Genomic DNA, 25930 nt, shown 5'->3' with positions numbered 1-25930 from the left:
TTCTAATAAACATGAATATTCGTCCCTATAGATTCACCACCCAGACACATAAATAAGATGTCTTAATGACACCTCAGTTTCTTGTCTCCAATAATATATTTAACAAATTTTAGCATGGCACGAAACACAAGCATCATTAATTTTGGGGGTCAAAAGTTTGGACACACCTACTCATTCAAGTTAATATTATAATTTTGTATTTATTTAAAAATATATATTTTCTACAATAATAATAATAATATTGAAAACTATGAAATAACACATATGGAATCATGTAGTAACCAAAAAAGTGTTAAACAAATCAATATATATTTTAGATTCTTCAAAGTAACCACCCTTCCCCTTGATGACAGCTTTGCACACTCTTGGCATTCTCTCAACCAGCTTCATGAGGTAGTCACCTGGAGCACCTTGTTAAAAGTTCATTGCATTTATTATTATTATTGAGCCAGTCAGGTAGTATACAGAAGATATCCCTATTTGGTAAAAGACCAAGTATATATTATGGCGAGAACAGTTGAAATGCCAAGCACCTATATTCTGTTCACTTTGAATAGGTATGATATGTTCAGACATTTATCTTGGTGAAATCATTGGCCTATCTCCTTTCAAAACCGCACAACATACATTATGTGTACAATACCTTGATCAATGAGTGGTACGGGGTGATATAATTGTTTCATGACAGCCTCTCCAGTACATCAACATATGAGTTGAATTTCATCTATCAAAAACCACTGTAGTCGGCAGTTACATAAAGAGGTGAGGCTGGAAAAGACTCAGTCTGGTCTCATGTCAGGTCTCATAGTACAGTCAACAAATACAACAATTTTTAGATCCTTTTACCCTCTTCTTTTGAAAAATGGATACAAAATGTAAGTCTTTATCTGTGTAGTCACAGTCTTGTCTTTTCAACACTGACTTGGGACGATATCTGACGTTCAAATTGAATCCAACCGACTACCAATCAACCACCAAAAAGCCCCAATACAACAGAGAAAGGTCAGCCATTTTGTGGTTCAACATGGCTGCACATATATTCCAATGTAAGGCTTTTTCTCTGCTCTTCTAGCTCTCCTTGCGCTGCCTCTCTCCCTTTTAAAATGCCAATTTATCCTCAGCAGAATGCTATCAGCGCAGCCATTACTCCACATTCACTGCAGAAACCTCTCTCTCTCTCTCTCTCTCGCTCTCCTTCTCTCTCCCCCTCCCTCTCCAGTGGGCCCCGGCACTGCTTCCCCATTTCCGGTCTAATTGTGCATTCGGCCTAGACAAGGGGCTCATTAAGCAGTAATTACACACATGTTGTTTTCGGGAAACATCTCAATTTGGATTGCTTTGCATGGTAATTGTTCAGCAGGGACCGCCACTTGCAATGTTTCCCAGTGTGACATGTGGTGGAGAGAAAAAGAGAGAGAGAGAGACGGGGAGAGTGAGGGAGAGCATGTATGAGAGATGGAGTGAGAGAGAAACAGGGAGAGAGGTTGCTGTTATTGCTGTTTGTCCCACCATTTATTTATATTAAAAAATATATATATATTTTATATATAAATATATATTTTAATTTTATTTTTCGATATGTATACTTGACAATGTAAGTAATAATGAACTTGCCATGTCAATAAAGTCAATTGAATTGAAATTGAGAGAACACCATTGTAAATACAACCCATATATATGTTTATTTATTTTCCCTTCCGTAATTTAACTATTTGCACATAATATGACATTTAAAAATGTATTTGTAATGAGTGTAATATTTCCTGTTAATTTGATTGTTTATTTCACTTTTCTTTTTAATCTACTTCACTTGCTTTGGCAATGTTAACAAATGGGGGGAAGGAGGGAGGGAGTGAGAGGGAGGGAGAGAGAGAGAGAGACGGGGAGAGAGAGCGAAATGGGGAGGGAGAGCGAAACGGGGGGAGAGAGAGAGATGGGGAGAAAGAGAGAGAGAGGTAGTCAGAACTAGGTCAGGCCTTACCATCAACGATGAGCATGGAGCTTCAAAAATAATGAACTTCAACTTTAACTATTTGCACATAATATGACATTTAAAATGTCTTTATTCTTTTGGAACTTTTGTGAGTGTAATGTTTCCTGTTAATTTGATTGTTTATTTCACTTTTCTTTATAATGTACTTTGCTTTGACAATGTTAACAAATGGGGAGAGGGAGAGAGAGGGAGACGGGGAGAAAGAGAGAGCGACAGGGAGCGAGAGAGAGACAGGGAGAGAGAGAGACGAGGAGGAAGAGAGAGTGTCACGCCTTGGTCAATGTATTTTGTGTTTTCGTTATATATTTGGTCAGGCCAGGGTGTGACATGGGTTTATGTTATTGTATTTTCGTATTGGGGTTTGTAGTATTTGGGATCGCGGCTGATTAGGGGTGTTGTATAGGCTTGGCTGCCTAAGGCGGTTCTCAATCAGAGTCAGGTGATTCTCGTTGTCTCTGATTGGGAACCGTATTTAGGTAGCCTGGTTTTGCTTTGTATTTCGTGGGTAATTGTTCCTGTCTCCGTGTAGTTTCACCAGATAGGCTGTAATAGGTTTCACGTTCCGTTTGTTATGTTGTATCGTTATTTCATGTGTCGCTTTTTCCAATAAAGTCATGAGTAACTACCACGCTGCATTTCGGTCCGACTCTCTTTCGACAAACGAAGATAGCCGTTACAGAGAGAGAGAGAGAGAAACGGGAAAAGTGAGACGGGGAGAGAGAGAAATGGGGAGAGAGAGACGGGAGAGAGACAGAGATGGGGAGAGAGAGAAATGGGGAGAGAGAGAAATGGGGAGAGAGAGACGGGAGAGACAGAGACGGGAGAGACAGAGATGGGGAGAGAGAGACGGGGAGAGAGAGAAACGGGCTGACAGAGAGAGACGGGAGAGAGAGACGGGGAGGGAGAGAGAGATGGGGAGGGAATGAGAGACGGGGAGGGAGTGAGAGACGGGGAGAGAGAGCGAAACGGGGAGAGAGCGAGAGAGAGATGGGGAGAAAGAGATGGAACGAACTGGGAAAGAGAGCGAGAGAGATTGGTAAAGAGAGAGAGAAGGGGAGAGAGAGAGGAAGTCAGAACTAGGTCAGGCCTTGCCATCATCAATGAGCGTGGAGCTTGAAAAATAATGAACTCAGAGGTGGAAGTAATGTTAACTAGCTTATACATGTAATATTTACAGAGATGTAATGGTCGAACACAATGTTGCTGTCTTCTCATCTTGGCTCGCGCGATTGTTCAATGTTATATAATTTCCTCTTGAATATCAACACAACTATCTCATAGACCTGGCTTAAAAACTTTATTTACAATCCTTACAAATACGTGATCTGGGTTTGATTGAGCTCGCCTGGCGCAATAGAACCAATAGAGTAGTGGCAAAAGTGCTAACCCTTGGTACTCCGATCAGGCTAAACTAAACGCTCAAAGTATTTGAAGATTTCAAATAGTATTCAAACCCAGGTCTGCTATTCCACCATGACACGAAAGAATCCATTCCTGTTGGTGGGCTAGCCAAGCTAGCCAACACAAACACCTTACATAGCCCTACCTTACATGACTTCACATTTTACCTTGCAGCATAGGCCTACTGCTGAATGGCAGTAAGAAAACAAATAGGCTGATCGATCAGACCACTCAACTGGGTTGTATTTGAGGCACCAATCAGAAAAAGGACTGAGAACTGAAGGCGTTATGGCGACACGTTGAATGTGTTACTGAAATCTCAATCACTGGCGAGGTGGCCTCGGAACCATTAACATTGGTGGCTACAATGTGTCGCAGTTTACCATGGAAGAAGGGAAATATTTTGACAGTGATTTATTTTTTGTCAATTTATATAAGACAATCTATAAAGAGCGAGTGTATGATACTTGTGACTTTAAAAGCTTTTGCCAGTACAGTACACTAACTCTCCAAAAATAATTCTCTCACCGAGCGGAATTAACAAGCACTGCTCAGCCATTCTGTGAAGAACGGGGTGCAGTGGAGGGACTCATGCAATATGCATGTCGGTTTGAGCACTCTACTCCTCCATCTTCCTCTTCTCCCCTTCTTTTCCTGTGCAATTAACTGAAGGTCCTCACCAGCTTCAACCTGAAACAATTCCTGAAACAATGTGTGACTGAATTTTGAGAGGGCCCAACCTGTCACAAAGAAAATAAATAAATAAATAAATAAAAAGGTTTTATTGCACACACACAATGACAAACACGAACACACACACACACATGCACAGACACACACCCACACAGCCGTAAGCCCATAAAGAGTGCAGCCCGTGGCCATGGCGACACGCGCTCTGTTGTCGTTAGATAAGGGGAAACGGGCCTCTTCCTGGGTCTGACTGCTTGATCCTAACTACACAGACAGAGCTGCACCAGCACTGCTAGGTCAAATCCACCAACAGTGCCTCAAATCCACCTTTTGTTTTCTCCTCTCTACCACACAATTCATTTGCACATGCAAATATTTATTTCTATACCTAGTACACAGATCTATAGTACAGATACATTACATGACCAAAAAGTATGTGGAGTTGGTCGCCTCTTTGCTGCTATAACAGCCTCCACTCTTTTGAGAAGGCTTTCCCCTAGACGTTGGAACATTGCTGCTGGGACTTGCTTCCATTCCGCTACAAGAGCATTAGTGAGGTCGGGCACTGATGTTGGGAGATTAGGCCTGGCTCGCAGTTGGCGTTCCAATTCATCCCAAAGGTGTTCGATGGAGTTGAGGTCAGGGCTCTGTGCAGGCTAGTCAAGTTCCTCCACACCGATCTCGACAAACCATTTCTGTATGGACCTAGCTTTGTCATTAGGGCAATGTCATTCTGAAACAGGAAAGGGCCTTCCCCAAACTGTTGCCACATAATTGGTAGCACAGAATCGTCTAGAATGTCATTTTATGCTGAGGGACTAGCCCGAACCATGAAGAACAGCCCTAGACCATTATTCCTCCTTCACCAAACTTTACAGTTGGCACTATACATTTGGGCAGGTAGCGTTCTCTTGGCATCCGCCAAACCCAAATTCATCCGTCGGACTGCCAGATGGTGAAGCGAGCATTACACCACTCCAGCCGACGCTTGGCATTGCGCTTGGTGATCTTAGGCTTGTGTGCGGCTGCTCAGCCATGGAAACCCATTTCATGAAGCTCCCAACGAATAGTTGCTGACGTTGCTTCCAGAGGCAGTTTGGAACTGTGTTGCAACCGAAGACAGACAATTTTTACATGCTACACTCTTCAGCACTCGGCAGGCCCGTTCTGTGAGGTTGTGTGGCTTTCCACTTCACGGCTGAGACGTTGTTGCCCCTAGACGTTTCCACTTCACAATAACAGCACTTACAGTTGACCGGGGCAGCTCTAGTAGGGCAGAAATTTGACAAACTGACTTGTTGAAAAGGTGGCATCCTATGACTGTGCCACGTTGAAAGTCACTGAGCTCTTCAGTAAGGCCATTCTGCTGCCAATGTTTGTCTATGGAAATTGCATGGCCGTGTGCTCGATTATATACACCTGTCAGCAACAGGTGTGGCTGAAATAGCCGAAATCCACTCATGTTAATGGGTGTCCAAATACTTTTTAAAATATAGTGTATGACTGTCTATAATTAGCACTCAACACGAGTTAGTAGGGCAAGTGTCAAACTGTGTGGCATTATACCCGTATCCCACTACAATTTCAATGAAAAACGGTTTTAGCTAACCTTAGGATCAAACTACTACCAGTAAGCAAGGTTGGCCTAATGCTCCAACAAACTGACTTGAAGACAACAATATTCAACTCTATGACAATAAATACAGAGACTCAAAGAGAATATATTCTGTTGGTAGCATTATTTGGTCGACACATCAATGTAGTGCTAACGCATAAAATAATTTTTTCATTCTAAAATAATGATAATTTAAAGAGCAAAAGAAGGATGACAAACTATGGAGGCATGTTTACACTGCAAATATGTAAAAAGAAAATGGCAGCCAGCTGAGATGGTTGTCATCCATCCACTTGCTGTTGCAGTCGAACCACCACAACACAGCCGAGGTTGAACAATAGAGAGATTGAAAGAGAGATTGAAGAGAAAGGCGCTATGGAATGGGGTTGGGTGGGGTGGCGCTAAATAAGGTCTTGTTTTCACTGTGAGCGCGTACAATAGGATAAAAATCTCCCATTCAAGCAACGCTCACAGGTCAATAGTTGAAAGAAAGATGGAATCAGTTTTGAGAGATGTTTTTTTCTTTTTGCCCGATTTGATTTGGCCACTGTGACCATTTTCAACTCCAAGCTTTTCAACTCACTCCCATTATAAAAAATAATAATTTCACAATACTGGTGGATAGAGTTTGGAGTTAAGACAATAGTAGAGAAAAATATGTTCAAAACACAAGGACTAGACAAGATTGAAGCATAAAGAGTATCTAATTCAAAACTACTGCCATAGTATAACAAAAGGCCTCAACAGCCCACAATAGGGGATATGAAATGTAAAATAGCTGTATAATAAATACTGTTTATATTCAGTGAGTTCTTGGTCTATGTTTGCAAGTCTTTTATGTGTGTGAGGGTGCATGCATCCGTGTGTGCTTCTTCATGAGCTTGAGTGTCTGTTGCTTTGACAGTGTGAACAAGGATGTGTGTACACATGAGAGAAAGTGAATGTGAGTAAAAGAGCCCTTATAAAACATCCCCCTAAGTCCCCTGGAAAATGTGTTTCACCCAATCTGTCTTTACCCATCCAGCCACTATGGCCTCTGACAGCCCACCTATTAACCTGTGTCGGGGAAAACACTTAGAATTAATGAGCAAAATATAACTAGCCTGCCACTTTAGTCTTAGCATGAACAGGGGATAAGAGGACTTCCTTAGGTTCAACTGTGTTAGCTCATATACTGTAGTGTGGGCTAACCTGTGAACTATCAGATATAATAATAATATAATAATATATGCCATTTAGCAGACGCTTTTATCCAAAGCGACTTACAGTCATGTGTGCATACATTCTACGTATGTGTGGTCCCGGGATCGAACCCACTACCCTGGCGTTACAAGCGCCATGCTCTACCAACTGAGCTACAGAAGGACCACAGACACACACCCACACCTAAACCTAAACATGAGCATGCATAGGGTAACAAGTGGAGAGGTAGATAAACACTGAACACAGACACTGAACACCACACACACACACACACACACACACACACACACACACACACACACACACACACACACACACACACACACACACACACACACACACACACACACACACACACACACACACACACACACACACACACACACACACACACACACACACAGACACATAAAACAAACCATTGGTATATCTACTGCACCCATCCACAGACACACATTCTAATGTAACGGTAAGGTGCAGCCATGGAGGGGGAAGGGGATGGTGTGAGCGGGTGTCTGCCATTTCTTTCTTTGTGTGTGTGTTTGTGAGTGTATGTGTGTGTGCACGTTTGTGTGCGCGTGTACACGTGTGTGTGAGTGTGTGTGTGTGTATGTGTCAGTGAGGTTTCTCTGGCGGGGTAGAGGATGTACAGCAGAACCCACTTTTAACTGAATCTGGCAAACAGCGATGGGGAGATGAAGGGCAGAGTGAATGTCACATTACCCCAGCTCTTTGCCTCTGCTCGCCGCAACATCAGATAGGGGGGGGTACGTTAGTTTTTCTCCAGCATATAATTGGTTATCTGAATGCGATCTACTGCTCTCGTGCCTCCCTGCACCATATGAACGTATGAAAGAGAAAAGGAATAGAAAGAAGAGAGGAAAAAAAGCGCAGCTGAAGTTTTGACTGTTCTGGCAGTGACAAAAAGAAATCATTACCAGCAAGGGAAGCGTATCAGTCTATTTACATCTCAGGCTTCTTTTCTCCCTGCATGGTTTCTGTGTGAAAACAACCGAGAACAACCACGGGGGAAACATAAGGGATGGTTACAATGACTACTAGAGTGTGTGGAGTCTCGATGAGTACGGAGCAGTGTGTGTGTGCTTTAAATATGATTTCCATATTTACTATCAATGGGAACCCTCTAGAATATAAATAATTGGAGCACAAGAACAATATAAACATACTCTCAGTGCAACTTCCAGTGAGATGTCCTACAAAAATTACCCGGACGTATAAAACGTCACAAAGATCCTTTGAGAAATCCCTACATGTGTTTATGGCCATGATATCCTATTAGATGTATAATAGACAACAAAAGTAGAACATACAAGAAGAGCATATTAGCTAATCTACTACTCGTTCTCTATGGTAAATAAATAAATGGTGTGTGTACCTGCCCTGCATATAAGTGCCTCTGGGTTTGCTTGTTGGCATGCTAGAGGACCACTAATGTGCTAACTCTAGAGTCTAGGGAGTGTTAATTCATGGATCACAACCTTCTGAACCTACAAGGGGCTCAGTACCAACCCCTGGGGAACACCCTCTGGGGCTTTAGCATAGAGGTAGGAGGTTAGGGGGGGCCTTAGCCATATCTCACCCCAGCAGTGGGCAGTCTTTTCCCAGCTGGGTTGGAGCCTGGGGGTGGGGTACCGTGGAGGAGGTGAACACCTCTTCCACCCGCACCGTACCGGGCCTGTGGTGAGAGAGACAGGAGGTAGAGAGAGAACAGAAGGAGGGGGAGGAAAGGAGAGGGAAGCCCTTTAGATCGGCGTTACAAGCAGGGCATTTTCAAAAGGAATATATCAAGCCCCAAAATATCCTCCCCTCTCTCCCCACGTGTGCAGGGGGAGCCGAGGGGTAATGACATGGGTCTCAAACAGTGGTTCCATACAGTGCCACGCTGCACGGGAAGAATGGAGCTTAATGAGCTGACATCCTCCGCCACCCCCTTACAGCCCTCTTCCCGGTGCCCCCCCAATTCCCAGAAGAGTCGGGTTGAACACTGACACAGAGCCAAGGCTTTGGAGACTAGGGAAGAGCCATGGAGCTCCCAGGCCTCATAGTAGTGGCTGCCTGACCAAACTAGAGCAGTCTATACGGGTTAGGATGAATGATGGAAAAGAGGGATCACTTTGAACTGTAACTAGAGAGGATACATAATCAAACATACATACACAAATACAACCGAACACACACACAAGAACTCACACATGAGAACAGACACCTCACTCACAGGCACGCACACACACACGCACACACACACACACACACACACACACACACACACACACACACACACACACACACACACACACACACACACACACACACACACACACACACACACACACACACAACCAAACCCACAAAAACACACATGAGAACAAACACTACACACTCACAGACACACACATAGGCCTACAATTACACACACACAACCACCACACATACACAGACCACCACGTTTCATAATGTATGCACACCTCTGAGCACCACACTTACGCACATCTACCAACACAACACTGCTTTACTGTAAAGCAGTTTGGAACACAATTTGTGAAGCCGAGGCACACATACCGAAACCCGGGCCTCAAAACGTGGTGTGGCTGTGGCCTATCACCTTAAAGGACACTGCAAAATAACCAATTGAGGCATTGACAGCTGCCCCATTTCTCGTTTGTCACATGGTTTGTGGGTGAATAAAATGTTAAATAAAGTCTCAGCGGCCTTTTATGTTGCATCACCGGAAACTGAAGATGCCACCCCCACACTAGTACTGCTGAGACTCAATGCAAAAGTACTCTGGTGATACAAAGAGAGAGAGGATGCGAGAGACAAGAAAAAAAACACGAGGCAAAGAGAGGTGAAACCTTCATAAAACTCATATGGGTTCGCAAACGGTTAAGAAATGAGCCTGGTGTTAGCTAATGTAAACAAACTCCATTTGCGAGATCCTCCCTGAGGTAAAAATGAAAGAAGAAAAAAAGACGCTGATTCACTCAACGTTGGCAGAGGGTAGATGTGTTTGTTTTGCCAGTGAGGCTTCCCCTAGGAGAGCTGGCGCGTGTGAGCCCTGGCTACTTATCTACCGGCCTGTCGCCTGCCTGGCTCAATGAGGAGCTCCATTACCCCCTATTGGGAGAATAAGTGGATCAATCCAAGTGGGTCCCAAAATGGAAATCCTTTTTAAGAAACTCTTCAAATACAATTTCTTTGAACCTTTGAAGAAGGTTTTACTTGCAATGTTTGTATGATATGGTTACTTCTCATTATTTGAATGCACTTATTGTAGGTCTCTATGAACAAGAGAGTCTCCTTTAATTACTAAAATATAAATGTTAAAAATAATGGGTGTAGTTAGAAATATAGAAGGCACAGGAGATAAAGGACATACCAAGCTATCCTCTGTACTAGACAAAGACGAGACAGAGGGCAACATCACATTTTATCAATTTGAAACAATATGGAGCTGATTGGGTTGTTTTAAAGGCCCATAGCGAATCATTCTAGTGAGTAATTTGTTGGAGGGCTGTACATTTTTTATAATCCTAACTGGAAAGCCCTAGGAACACAAACTTTATAAAATAATAAGAGGCTAATTTCACCTTGGTGATACACTTTCCAAGCCGCTCAATTATTTACAGTTAATGAATATTGCCTCGGGTTACATTTCTTTCAAAGTATCAAAGATCCCTATGAGACAGTAAATCATCTCTGTAAAATACTTCACTAGATTGGTTCAATTTTCAATTATACCCGGTTTACACGAGCGGATGTTCGCTTCCATCTCATCTCTTTTCCATACCAGGCGACATATTGATGCTGGCCTTCTAGGTCGAGGTCCTGTGTCCAGTGTTTGTGTTCTTTTGCCCATCTTAATCTTTTATTTTTATTGGCCAGTCTGAGATTTGGCTTTTTCTTTGCAACTCTCAACTCTGCCTAGAAGGCCAGCATCCCGGAGTCGCCTCTTCACTGTTGATGTTGATACTGGTGTTTTGCGGGTACTATTTAATGAAGCTGCCAGTTGAGGACTTGTGAGGTGTCTGTTTCTCAAACTAGGCACACAAATGTTCATGTCCCCTTACTCAGTTGTGCACCGGGGTCTCCCACTCTTTCTACTATTGTTAGAGCCAGTTTGCACTGTTCTGTGAAGGGAGTAGTACACAGCGTTGTATGAGAGCTTCAGTTTCTTGGCAATTTCTCGCATGAAATGTCCTTCATTTCTCAGAATAAGAATAGACTGAAGAAAGTCCTTTGTTTCTAGCCATTTTGAGCCTGTAATCGAACCCACAAATGCTGATGCTCCAGATACACAACTAGTATAAAGATTGCCAGTTTTACTGCTTCTTTAATCAGAACAACAGTTTTCAGCTGTGCTAACATAATGGCAAAAGGGTTTTCTAATGATCAATTAGCCTTTTAAAATTATAAACTTGGATTAGCTAACACAATGCCATTGGAATACAGGAGTGATGGTTGCTGATAATGGGCCTAGATATTCCATAAAAAATCTGCCGTTTCCAGCTACAATAGTCATTTACAACATTCACAATGTCTACACTTTTCTTTCAAAAACAAGGACATTTCTAAGTGACCCCAAACCTTTGAACGGTAGTGTATATATATCACTGAGTTAATAAAGCTGCATATAAACATGGTCTCTATTTTTGCTTTCTTAAGTAAGGCAGCTCAGGCCAGTGCTTCTGTGGTGGTGGGGCAAGTCAGCAGAAAATACGGAGCATTGCGCCATGATTGGCTCAGTGTTCTGTCACTCATGGGGAAACTACGTCACTGCAAAGTCTAAGGGGAGACCTCGAGAATTCGAGCCCATCCAAGAAGGCTCAAGGTCATTGGGTACAGATAACATTACGTCAAATCACGTTATATGTAATATGCCAGGGAGATATGTATACTGTAGCTAAGAAAGTAATACTAAGCATATGTGGTGTAGCAAGCTGTTGCCCATGTGCCTCACGCTAATTAATCATTTGGTCCCTTTTCCCCTCTTTCACCCACTGTTCTGACTTGGTGGTGCACGTGCACCTGTAGCCTATAACCTGTTTTAGAGAAAAGTAATCATTGAATATTGTCTGCTTATATGGCCCGTTATTTATCCTACGGGTCTAACTTGGTGTACAGGGAGAATACTGTAAGAACGGCCCATGTTCTGATTTCGATCGCTGTACATTTAAAAAGTGCTGAACAAATAGTTACATTGACAACGTCCATCCTAGCTCGGTCATTAATGTCTTAATAGAAATGACAGATTGCCTCTTGTCCGCTCGTCATTCCCTTATACTATTGTTTGCACATTTTACACGTTTTTTTTATTGATTTAACTAGGCGAGTCATTTAAGAACAAATTCTTAATTACAATGACAGTCTACCAGGGAACAGCAGGTGCATCAATATCAGTATACCACCGAGTAGGTTTACTGCCTTGCTCAGGGGCAGAACAACAGATGTTGTCAGCTCTGGGATTCAATCCAGCAACCTTTTGGTTACTAGCCCAATGCTCTAACCACTAGGCTACCTACCGCCCAATGGTGGTTTCAAATGTGGTTTCAATTGTCAGTAGAAAACACATTTATTTAAACAAGTCAGCCATATCAGCTATGTTTTTTTAAAGGCAGTACTGTTTCGCTGCCAGACAAGGCTCTGCTGATAGCCAGGTGGAGCAGTGGTAAGGTGTTAGTAGTGCTGTTGGGACAGCTTTATGTAGGCCCTAACAATTTGTGGGCACCGTTATAGTGCAATTAATGTATTGTTTAGTGTTGTGGCTTTGCTGACATGCATAATTTGTTTTTGCCCCATCAAGATTTACATGCTTAAATCGCCGCTGTTCCTGTCACTCAAACTCTAATTCAAATGCTACAGACTGTACAGTGGCCAATTCAATTGCAATTTCAACTCATGGGTTGAATGGGAGTCAATTCCAAAATTCGGAATTAAGCCCAACCCTGGCACACATACTATTTGAAATCATTTCAAATACACTGATCAAAATAACACACCCTAGATCTGAATGAATTAAATATTATTCTTAAATATGTTTTTCTTTACATAGTTGAATGTGCTGACAACACAATCACACTAAAATTATCAATGGAAATCAAATTTATCAACCCATGGAGGTCTGGATTTGGAGTCACACTCAAAATTAAAGAGGAAAACCACACTACAGGCTGATCCAACTTTGATGTAATGTCCTTAAAAAAAGTCAAATGAGGCTCAGTAGTGTGTATGGCCTCCCCGTGCCTGCATGACCTCCCTACAATGCCTGGGCATGCTCCTGATGAGGTGGCGGATGGTCTCCTGAGGGATCCCCTCCCAGACCCGGACAAAAGCATCCGCCAACTCCTGGACAGTCTGTGGTGCAACGTGGCGTTGGTGGATGGAGCAAGACATGATGTCCCAGATGTGCTCAATTGGATTCAGGTCTGGGGAATGGGCGGGCCAGTCCATAGCATCAATGCCTTCCTCTTGCAGGAACTGCTGACACACTCCAGCCACATGAGGTCTAGCATTGTCTTGCATTAGGAGCAACCCACCGCACCAACATATGGTCTCACAAGGGGTCTGAGGATCTCATCTCGGTACCTAATGGCAGTCAGGCTACCTCTGGCGAGCACATGGAGGGCTGTGTGGCCCCCCAAAGAAATGCCACCCCACACCATGACTGACCAACCTCCAAACCGGTTATGCTGGAGGATGTTGCAGGCAGCAGAACGTTCTCCACAGCGTCTCCAGACTCTGTCACGTCTGTCACATGTGCTCAGTGTGAACCTGCTTTCATCTGTGAAGAGCACAAGGCGCCAGTGGCGAATTTGCCAACCTTGGTGTTCTTTGGCAAATGCCAAACGTCCTGCACGGTGTTGGGCTGTAAGCACAACCCCCACCTGTGGACGTCGGGCCCTCATACCACCCTCATGAAATCTGTTTCTGATCGTTTGAGCAGACACATGCACATTTGTGGCCTGCTGGAGCTCATTTTGCAGGGCTCTGGCAGTGCTCCTTCTGCTCCTCCTTGCACAAAGGCGGAGGTAGCGGTCCTGCTGCTGGGTTGTTGCCCACCTACGGCCTCCTCCACGTCTCCTGATGTACTGGCCTATCTCCGGGTACCGCCTCCATGCTCTGGACACTACGCTGACAGACCCAGAAAACCTTCTTGCCACAGCTCGCATTGATGTGCCATCCTGGATGAGCTGCACTACCTGAGCCACTTGTGTGGGTTGTAGACTCCGTCTCATGCTACCAATAGAATGAAAGCACCACTAGCATTCAAAAGTGACCAAAACATCAGCCAGTATACTGGTATACTGGTATTGATGCAAGGACCGGTTTGAGTTTTTACTTTACTTTCTATAACAGTATTTGAATGTTTGGTTTGTTAAATGTGATGTGCCGTGTGTAACATCTATTTTTATAGTTTACTAAGGTACTTCACTCAACTCTCTCCATGCCGCTTTCCACACAGACCTAGCCCCACTCAAGGAGCCCATTTGTTGTTTCTCAACCACGAGACACTTGCGTTCAGTCTGCATGGTCAATGCAGCACATGCAACAACATTGATGACAAGATGCTGTTTTTACTTTGCTTCTTAATATACGTCCACTAGGATTCTATAATTACACTATTAGTTTCTTACATCTACAAACAGCTAGTTTGGGTTTAAATCTTGTTAGCCGCTAATGCTAATTGCTAGCTAGCAAATAAATGTACTGAGTCAGAGCAAACGTAATTAGCTATACAGCCTGATAATACCAGTGATGGTGTAGACGTAAATCAGCATATTGTTTGTGCAACAGTATCTTTTAATTCAAAGCAAGAAAATGTTCTTCTTCGTCTTCTTCTGTGGGTTTTATGGCAGACTACAACACTTCCCCCCTTGGGTTGAAAAAACAAGGGGGGAAAAATCCATACGTTGATAGGGAAAACTAACTTAATCCACCTAAATAAAAAAAGTACATTGACAAAACAAAACCAAACTCCCACTTCTTCCTTCTTTTAAATCTCCATAGCTCCCTTCTCAGGCTCTAGGGCCTGAGAGAGTGGTACTGCTTGTGACAATACTCCATGCAACTCATCCGCGAGAGATCTTTCAGTCCCAGGAACCACTCCACTGCATCCACAATGATATCTACCTCAATCTCTTTCACCCTTGTCGGGCATTCCAAAGACATGGCTTCATGGGTTCCCACAATTGCAACATGTCACATTTTCAGCACTTTTAAAATACATGACATAGCCTGGTTCCTCTCTAGGTTTCTTCCTAGGTTCTGGCCTTTCTAGGGAGTTTTTCCTAGCCACCGTGCTTCTACACCTGCATTGCTTGCTGTTTGGCGGTTTTAGGTTGGGTTTCTGTACAGCACTTTGTAACATCAGCTGTTGTAAGAAGGGCTTTATAAATAAATTTGATTTGATTTGATGACGTGAACTTTCGACAACTTGGACATCTCGGCATCCCCCTTCTGCAAACACTTGAAACATGTCCAAAACCTTTACAGTGATCTTGCTGCATTGGTCTTGGGATAAATGCTTAGACTCTGTAGTTTATATACCCCAACTGCACTTGAGTAGGGAGAGACTCCATATCAAAAAACAAAAGAACTGATAGACTCTTCACTTTTTAATCATTCACAACCAGATTCATCCAACGTGCATCAATCACTCCAGGAATATTTTTCATCTCTTCAACATTGACTTCCTACGAGACGCCAGATATTACCCCCTTGAGGGGTGCACTGTTCCGAAGAGACACACACGACACATCTAACTTGTCAAATCGGATGAGACGCAACACACATTCCTTCTGATCCTCAGAACTACAAAAGATCTAAACAAGCCGCCTCTCGTGATCCTCACAGCCTTCACCTTTCCCAGCACTCTCTCCACCAGTTTGGCTATCTCAAATGGATTCTTCAATCCAATCAGCTGCTCATTAATAAACCGTAGTCCTCAAAAGGTCATTCTGAGGACTATACACTACTTTGCATTATTTTGGACAATATTCAAATTCTCCTTGATTCTACCGCCATTAGATTCACAATCCACATCAGCGTCCGCTTCTACCATCTTAGATGCATGAAATTGTCGATGGTCAAACAGCGATTGATAAAAATACTCAGCCTTCTTATACGCTACCACAGCTGCAAGCCGATGCAAAATATGTTAGCTACATGAAGTAGCTAAGAGAAAACATTCAATGTAGCCAAAGATTATAGGGTAGCTGTTTAGTCCCCTTGCTTTTTTCAATCTTTACTAACGACATGCCACTGGCTTTGAGTAAGGCCCGTGTGTCTATGTATGTGGATGACTCAACACTATACACGACAGTTACTACAGCGACTGAAATGACTGCAACACTTAACAAAGAGCTGCAGTTAGTTTCAAAATGGATAGCAAGGAATAAGTTAGTTAAAAATATTTCCAAAACTAAAAAGCATTGGATTTGGGACAAATCATTCACTAAACCATAAACCTCAACTACATCTCGTAATGAATAATGTGGAAATTGTGCAAGTTAAGGTGACTAAACTGCTTGGAGTAACCCTGGATTGTAAACGGTCATGGAAAAAACATATTGATACAACAGTAGCTAAGATGGGGAGAAGTCCGTCCATAATAAAGCGCTGCTCTGCCTTCTTAACAACACTGGCAGGTCCTACAGGCCCTGGTTTTGTCGCACCGAGACAACTGTTCAGTAATGTGGTCAGGAGCCACAAAGAGGGACTTGGTGAAATTGCAGTTGGCTCAGAACAGGGCAGCACGGCTGGCCCTAAAAAGTACACTGAGAGCTAACAATAATGACGTGCATGTCAATCTCTCATGGTTCAAAGTGGAAGAGAGACTGACTTCATCATGATCTGTTTTTGTAAGAGGTGCTGAATAGTTGAATGTACCGAGCTGTCCGTTTAAAATACTAGCGCACAGCTCGGACACCCATGCATACCCCACAAGACATGCCACCAGAGGTCTCTTCACATTCCCCAAGTCCAGAACAGACTATGGGAGGCGCACAAGTACTACATACAGCCATGTCTACATGGAACTCTATTCCACATCAGGTAACTGATGCAAGTTGTTGCAAGAATCAGATTTAAAAAGCAGGTAAAAATAGATTGTAAATTAAAGATAAACATTTTTTCTAAAATAATTATTATATTATTGATTGATTGACTATGACTTTTCAAATCATCCAGTATTGCTATCTGCAGCGTTAGTTCTAGATAAATGTTGCAATTCTTCAGCCATTCCTGGACCTGTGACCAAAAACGAGCTACATATGGACAGTACCAAAATAAATTATCTAATGACTGCTTCCTCACAGGAAAATCTGCAGAGACCCATATATATATATATCCCCCATATATATATATATATATATATATTTTTATTTATTTCACCTTTATTTAACCAGGTAGGCTAGTTGAGAACAAGTTCTCATTTGCAACTGCGACCTGGCCAAGATAAAGCATAGCAGTGTGAACAGACAACACAGAGTTACACATGGAGTAAACAATTAGCAAGTCAATAACACAGTAGAAAAAAATGGGCAGTCTATATACAATGTGTGCAAAAGGCATGAGGAGGTAGGCGAATAATACAATTTTGCAGATTAACACTGGAGTGATAAATGATCAGATGGGCATGTACAGGTAGAGATATTGGTGTGCAAAAGAGCAGAAAAGTAAATAAATAAAAACAGTATAAAAACAGTATGGGAATGAGGTAGGTGAAAAAGGGTGAGCTATTTACCTATAGACTATGTACAGCTGCAGCGATCGGTTAGCTGCTCGGATAGCTGATGTTTGAAGTTGGAGAGGGAGATAAAAGTCTCCAACTTCAGCGATTTTTACAATCGTTCCAGTCACAGGCAGCAGAGTACTGGAACGAAAGGCGGCCAAATGAGGTGTTGGCTTTAGGGATGATCAGTGAGATACACCTGCTGGAGCGCGTGCTACGGATGGGTGTTGCCATCGTGACCAGTGAACTGAGATAAGGCGGAGCTTTACCAAGCATGGACTTGTAGATGACCTGGAGCCAGTGGGTTTGGCGACGAATATGTAGTGAGGGCCAGCCGACTAGAGCATACAAGTCGCAGTGGTGGGTGGTATAAGGTGCTTTAGTGACAAAACGGATGGCACTGTGATAGACTGCATCCAGTTTGCTGAGTAGAGTGTTGGAAGCCATTTTGTAGATGACATCGCCGAAGTCGAGGATCGGTAGGATAGTCAGTTTTACTAGGGTAAGCTTGGCAGCGTGAGTGAAGGAGGCTTTGTTGCGGAATAGAAAGCCGACTCTGGATTTGATTTTTGATTGGAGATGTTTGATGTGAGTCTGGAAGGAGAGTTTGCAGTCTAGCCAGACACCTAGGTACTTATAGATGTCCACATATTCAAGGTTGGAACCATCCAGGGTGGTGATGCTAGTCGGGCATGCGGGTGCAGGCAGCGATCGGTTGAAAAGCATGCATTTGGTTTTACTCGCGTTTAAGAGCAGTTGGAGGCCACGGAAGGAGTGCTGTATGGCATTGAAGCTCGTTTGGAGGTTGGATAGCACAGTGTCCAATGACGGGCCGAAAGTATATAGAATGGTGTCGTCTGCGTAGAGGTGGATCAGGGAATCGCCCGCAGCAAGAGCAACATCATTGATATATACAGAGAAAAGAGTCGGCCCGAGAATTGAACCCTGTGGCACCCCCACAGAGACTGCCAGAGGACCGGACAGCATGCCCTCTGATTTGACACACTGAACTCTGTCTGCAAAGTAATTGGTGAACCAGGCAAGGCAGTCATCCGAAAACCGAGGCTGTTGAGTCTGCCGATAAGAATTTGGTGATTGACAGAGTCGAAAGCCTTGGCGAGGTCGATGAAGACGGCTGCACAGTACTGTCTTTTATCGATGGCGGTTATGATATCATTTAGTACCTTGAGTGTGGCTGAGGTGCACCCGTGACCGGCTCGGAAACCAGATTGCACAGCGGAGAAGGTACGGTGGGATTCGAGATGGTCAGTGACCTGTTTGTTGACTTGGCTTTCAAGACCTTAGATAGGCAGGGCAGGATGGATATAGGTCTATAGCAGTTTGGGTCCAGGGTGTCTCCCCCTTTGAAGAGGGGGATGACTGCGGCAGCTTTCCAATCCTTGGGGATCTCAGACGATATGAAAGAGAGGTTGAACAGGCTGGTAATAGGGGTTGCGACAATGGCGGCAGATAGTTTCAGAAATAGCGGGTCCAGATTGTCAAGCCCAGCTGATTTGTACGGGTCCAGGTTTTGCAGCTCTTTCAGAACATCTGCTATCTGGATTTGGGTAAAGGAGAACCTGGAGAGGCTTGGGTGAGGAACTACGGGGGGGGCGGAGCTGTTGGCCGAGGTTGGAGTAGCCAGGCGGAAGGCATGGCCAGCCGTTGAGAAGTGCTTATTGAAGTTTTCGATAATCATGGATTTATCGGTGGAGACCGTGTTTCCTAGCCTCAGTGCAGTGGGCAGCTGGGAGGAGGTGCTCTTGTTCTCCATGGACTTCACAGTGTCCCAGAACTTTTTGGAGTTGGAGCTACAGGATGCAAACTTCTGCCTGAAGAAGCTGGCCTTAGCTTTCCTGACTGACTGCGTGTATTGGTTCCTGACTTCCCTGAACAGTTGCATATCACGGGGGCTATTCGATGCTATTGCAGTCCGCCACAGGATGTTTTTGTGCTGGTCGAGGGCAGTCAGGTCTGGAGTGAACCAAGGGCTGTATCTGTTCTTGGTTCTGCATTTTTTGAACGGAGCATGCTTATCTAAAATGGTGAGGAAGTTACTTTTAAAGAATGACCAGGCATCCTCAACTGACGGGATGAGGTCAATGTCCTTCCAGGATACACGGGCCAGGTCGATTAGAAAGGCCTGCTCACAGAAGTGTTTTAGGGAGCGTTTGACAGTGATGAGGGGTGGTCGTTTGACTGCGGCTCCGTGGCGGATACAGGCGATGAGGCAGTGATCGCTGAGATCCTGGTTGAAGACAGCGGAGGTATATTTGGAGGGCCAGTTGGTCAGGATGACGTCTATGAGGGTGCCCTTGTTTACAGAGTTAGGGTTGTACCTGGTGGGTTCCTTGATGATTTGAGTGAGATTGAGGGCATCTAGCTTAGATTGTAGGACTGCCGGGGTGTTAAGCATATCCCAGTTTAGATCACCTAACAGAACAAACTCTGAAGCTAGATGGGGGCGATCAATTCACAAATGGTGTCCAGGGCGCAGCTGGGAGCTGACGGGGGTCGGTAGCAGGCGGCAACAGTGAGAGACTTATTTCTGGAGAGAGTAATTTTCAAAATTAGTAGTTCAAACTGTTTGGGTATGGACCTGGAAAGTATGACATTACTTTGCAGGCTATCTCTGCAGTAGACTGCGACTCCGCCCCCTTTGGCAGTTCTATCTTGACGGAAGATGTTATAGTTGGGTATGGAAATCTCTGAATTTTTGGTGGCCTTCCTGAGCCAGGATTCAGACACGGCAAGGACATCAGGGTTAGCAGAGTGTGCTAAAGCAGTGAGTAAAACAAACTTAGGAGGAGGCTTCTGATGTTGACATGCATAAAACCAAGACTTTTCGATCACAGAAGTCAACAAATGAGGGTACCTGGGGGCATGCAGGGCCTGGGTTTACCTCCACATCACCCGCGGAACAGAGAAGGAGTAGTATGAGGGTGCGGCTAAAGGCTATCAAAACTGGTCGCCTAGAGCGTTGGGGGCAGAGGATAAGAGGAGCAGGTTTCTGGGCATGGTAGAATATATTCAGGGCATAATGCGCAGACAGGGGTATGGTGGGGTGCGGGTACAGCGGAGGTAAGCCCAGGCACTGGGTGATGATGAGAGAGGTTGTATCTCTGGACATGCTGGTTGTAATGGGTGAGGTCACCACATGTGTGGGGGTGGGACAAAGGAGGTAACAGGGGTATGCAGAGTGGATCTAGGGGCTCCATTGTGAACTAAAACAATGATAACTAACCTGAACAACAGTATACAAGGCATATTGACATTTGGGAGAGACATACAGCGAGGCATACAGTAATCACAGGTGTTGAATTGGGAAAGCTAGCTAAAAACAGTAGGCGAGGCTAATCAGCTAGCACAACAAACAGCAGGTAAAATGGCGTTGACTAGGCAACTGGGCCGACAGATAAACAAACAAGCAGAATGGGGTACCGTGATTAATGGACAGTCCAGCGTGCGTCAGCTATGTAGCCAAGAGATCAGTGTCCAGGGGGCAGCGGTGGATGGGCAGGGAAGCTGGGCTGGCGAGTGTTATCCAGGTTTTTTTTTTTTTTTTTTTTTTTTTTTTTTAAACTAACAATGACTAAATAGCTTGTAGCTAGTTAGCTGGTTAGCGTCTGGAGGTTCTTGAGTGTGTCATAAAAATAAATAAAATTAAAAGTGATAGCGAATCCGTATCACAGTGGGTGAGGCAGGTTTCCGGAAGGTATAAACAAATAAAAATCAAAGAGAGATAGAAAGTAAATGGGTTCAGAAGTGTTTGGGATGAGGTGAGTCAGATGGTTAGCAGGCCTGTGCTAACAAGCTAACAGTTCGTAGGCCCGGGCTAGACAAGCTAGCCGTTAGCAGGCCGAATAGCAAGTAGGGAGATAGCGAGGGCTAGAGAGCTAACCTTTGGGGGACGTCGCGATGGGGTGAGTCTGTTTATTCCTCTTCTTGCGGTGACATCGACAGACCGGTCGTGGGCCCGGGTAATTGTAGCCCAGGAGTATGCTACAGGAGCTCTAGTGCGCTGGGTGAGCTGGAGACACAGCGTTTCAGAAAGCTCGCGGGCCTTGGCCAGCAGATGGATCTTTGGCGATGTCGCAACGAAAAAGCCTGTTGAAACCACCTCGGACGATTATGTCGGCGGACCAGTCGTGATGGATCGGCGGCGCTCCGTGTCGGCAGTAAAGGGTCCAGGCCAATTGGCAAAAGAGGTATCGTTGGGCCTCTTCGGCTAATCGGGAGGTGGGCTTAGCTCAAGGCTAACTGTAGCTTGTTTTGGGCCAGAGACGTTGGCCAGGAGTAGCCACTGAATTGCAGCTAGCTAGTTGCGATGATCCGGTGTAAAGGTTCAGAGCTTGCGGTAGGAATCCGGAGATGTGGTAGAGAAAGAGCAGTCTGATATGCTCTGGGTTGATGTCGCGCTAGTGTTCTAGTTAGCTTAGAAGACCGCTAGCAATGGCTAACTGAGTAGTAGCTAGTTAGCTGGCTAGCTTCTGATGGTGGCTCCGGATCTAAAGTAAAGTATAGAAAAGGCGGATCCGTACCACATTGGGTGATGCGGGTTGCAGGAGAGTATATTCAGCTCTAGTTTGAAAGTGAGTTTGAAAGTGAGATTAAAATATGTACGAAATATATAGAGAAAAAAACGAAGAAAACTATATTTACACTAGACAGGACGGGACAAGACAAAACATACGTCCGACTGCTACGCCATCTTGGATTAAACTATTCTATTGGTTGCCAGCATTTTGTATAATCATTTAAATTGAAAAATTAGAAGTTTTGAATCTGTCGTTGTTTTACGTGTAAATTCATAAATCGTGTGCCATAGAATAGGTACATCGAAAATCTCTTCCAAACTATTTTGCAATTTATTTGGCACAGCTGTCAATTTTTGGGTCCCTAAATTAAATTGGTATATGTTTTTATTTATCACAATTTTCTTTAACCATTTATGGTCTTTAATCCAGGGCCGACAGACAAGTTCCTTACTTTTTCCCCCCTTTTCCCCCATTAGTCAGTTGTAATTTTGGGTAGAGGAGAAATTTCCATATGTCTGTGTTAGCTGCATGTGTGACATAACTCCACCAGTCCTATTTATGATATAATTTTCAAAAAGTATACCTTTTTTAAACATTTCATTGAAAAATACGTTTTTTTTTAATCAATTAGTATTTTTGAGTTTAACCACAATATTTGTTGTATTATTTGTTCTGTCTTTTCAGGTGGATTAAACTGAAATTGCAACAAACTTTCTAAGGCTTTTTGTTCTTAAGCCACGGATTTCTAATCCCTTAATATTATTCTTGGATCTAATTTTAACAGCTAACATTTCGATGGCAATAATAAAAAGATATGCCGATAGTGGACAACCTTGTTTTACTACTCTTGATAGTTTAAAAAATTCTGAGATGTAGCCATTATTTACTATTTTACACCTAGGGTTACTATACATAACTTTAACTAATTTTATAAGAGATTCTCCAAAATGTGACTCTTACAGTGGGGCAAAAAAATATTTAGTCAGCCACCAATTCTGCAAGTTCTCCCACTTAAAAAGATGAAAGAAGCCTGTAACTTTCATCATAGGTACACTTCAACTATGACAGACAAAATGAGAAAAATAAAATCCAGAAAATCACATTGTAGGATTTTTTATGAATTTATTTGCAAATTATGGTGGAAAATAAGTATTTGGTCACCTACAAACAAGCAAGATTTCTGGCTCTCACAGACCTATAACTTCTTCTTTAAGAGGCTTCTCTGTCCTCCACTCGTTACCTGTATTAAAGGCACCTGTTTGAACTTGTTATCAGTATAAAAGACACCTGTCCACAACCTCAAACAGTCACACTCCAAACTCCACTATGGCCAAGACCAAAGAGCTGTCAAAGGACACCAGAAACAAAATTGTAGAACTGCACCAGGATGGGAAGACTGAATCTGCAATAGGTAAGCAGCTTGGTTTGAAGAAATCAACCGTGGGAGCAATTATTAGGAAATGGAAGACATACAAGACCACTGATTTTTGCCCCACTGTATAAACCCCCGTCGTACTTTATCAAAAGCCTTTTCAAAATCAGCTTTGAAAACAAGGCCTGGTGTCCCTGATATTTCATAATATTCTATTGTTTCCAGTACTTGTCTTATATTATCTCCAATGTATCGTCCCTGTAAAAAATAACTGTCTGATTAGGATGAATAATATCTGACAATAACCTTTTAATTCTATGCACCAAGCATTTAGTTAGAATTTATTTTATCACAACACTGAAGTGTAAGACGCCTCCAATTTTTTTAAATGGACTGGATTTTATATATACCACTTGGATCCTGTTTCAGTAATAATGAAATCAGACCTTCTTGTTGGGTGATAATCTACCATTTATATAGGAGTGGTTAAAACATGCTAAAATTGGTCCTCTGAGTATATAAAACAAGTTTGGTATACGTCCACTGGTATGCCATCCAGCCCTGGAGTTTTCCCAGCCTTATTAAAGGCCCCAATTGCATCAAGAAGTTCCTCCTCTGTAATTTGGCCTTCACATGAGTCTTTCTGTACAGATGTTTATTTTACATTATTATTAGGGGAAAAATCCATACAATTAACTTCGGTTAGTGGAGATGGAGGAGACTGAAACGAAAAAAATATTTCGAAAGTACTTTACTTCCTCTTTTAAAATATAATTAGGTGAATCATGCGTGACACACTGGATAATTTCTTGAATAAGTTCCTCCATGCCTATTACGTTCGTGCAATGAATTAGACCAAAATGCAGCGTGGTAGGCGAACATCTTACTTTATTTAAAATGACCACTGAAAAACAACAAAATACAAAATGACCGTAAAGTTCTGCAGGCTAACCAGCACCTATACAAAATCAAGATCCCACAAACTAAAGGGATAAAAAAGGCTGCCTAAGTATGATCCCCAATCAGAGACAACAATAGACAGCTGCCTCTGATTGGGAACCATACCAGGCCAAACAAAGAAATGGGAAAACTAGAATGCCCACCCAAATCACACCCCGACCTAACCAAATAGAGAAATAAAAAGGCTCTCTAAGGTCAGGGCCTGACAATGCCTCTATGGTACAGTGTTTATTTATATCTAACTGTACTGTTAGTCCATCAACATCCTTTGTAAAGATGGACTCTTGATCTTTTGTTTTATAGATGAGTACTGAATTGCATAGCCTCTAAAGGCACATGTAAAAGTGTCCCATACAATAAGGGGATCTGCTGTACCTATGTTATGTCGGAAAAAGTCAGTTAAAAATTATTCTGTCCTAGTTATCATCCAGTAGGCTTTGATTAAATTTCCAATATCCTCGCCAACGTGGAAATTCTGTAAGAGTAATATATATGTCAAATACGTGATGATCCGACCGCATTCTGTCCCCTATCAACACTTTAAAAAATGTTGGTGCCAGAGAGAATGACATAAGAAAGTAATCGAGACAACTAGCTTGATTAAGCCTATATTTCACTAAGTCAGGGTATTTAAGCTTCCATATACCGTTGGAGTTGGAAGTTTACATACACCTTAGCCAAATATATTTAATCTCATTTTTTCACAATTCCTGACATTTAATCCTAGTAAAAAGACCCTGTCTTAGGTCAGTTAGGATCACCACTTTATTTTAGCTTTTATTTATTTCATTACATTCCCAGTGGGTCAGAAGTTAACATACACTCAATTAGTATTTGGTAGCATTACCAATAAATTGTTTAACTTGGGTCAAATGTTTCAGGTAGCGTTCCGCAAGCTTCCCACAATAAATTGGGTGAATATTGTCCGATTCTACCTGATAAAGCTGGTGTAACTGAGTCAGGTTTGTAGGCCTCCTTGCTCGCACACGCTTTTTCAGTTCTGCCCACAAATGTTCTATAGGATTGAGGTCAGGGCTTTGTGATGGCCACTACAATACCTTGACTTTGTTGTTCTTAAGCCATTTTGCCACAACTGTGGAAGTATGCTTGGGGTCATTGTCCATTTGGAAGACCCATTTGCGACAAAGCTTTAACTGATGTCTTGAGATGTTGCTTCAATATATCCACATAATTTTCCTGCCTCACGATGCCATCTATTTTGTGAAGTGCATCAGGTCCTCCTGCAGCAAAGCACCCCCACAACATGATGCTGCCATCCCTGTGCTGCATGGTTGGGATGGTGTTCTTCAGCTTGCAAGCCTCCCTCTTTTTCCTCTAAACATAACAATGGTCATTATGGCCAAACAGTTCTATTTTTGTTTCATCAGACCAGAAGACATTTCTCCAA

At 43.1% G+C, this 25930-nt stretch overlaps 1 protein-coding gene across 2 annotated transcripts in view; it reads right to left on the bottom strand.

The window, feature by feature from the left end:
* Positions 1-25930, bottom strand: part of LOC118361087 (thymocyte selection-associated high mobility group box protein TOX-like) — a 127181-nt gene that overhangs the window by 54840 nt on the left and 46411 nt on the right. The window contains exon 2 of one of the 2 annotated variants that reach the window (XM_035740839.2): positions 8503-8598. The exons of the other annotated variant lie outside the window; for it this stretch is intronic. Within the exon in view, the coding sequence (XP_035596732.1) occupies positions 8503-8598 (96 nt within the window). The remainder of the gene's footprint in view (positions 1-8502; positions 8599-25930) is intronic. 2 annotated transcript variants of the gene reach the window in all.

Source organism: Oncorhynchus keta, chromosome 28 (genome assembly GCF_023373465.1).
Source record: "Oncorhynchus keta strain PuntledgeMale-10-30-2019 chromosome 28, Oket_V2, whole genome shotgun sequence".
Taxonomy (NCBI): domain Eukaryota; kingdom Metazoa; phylum Chordata; class Actinopteri; order Salmoniformes; family Salmonidae; genus Oncorhynchus; species Oncorhynchus keta.
This window is presented reverse-complemented; position numbering and strand designations above follow the sequence as displayed.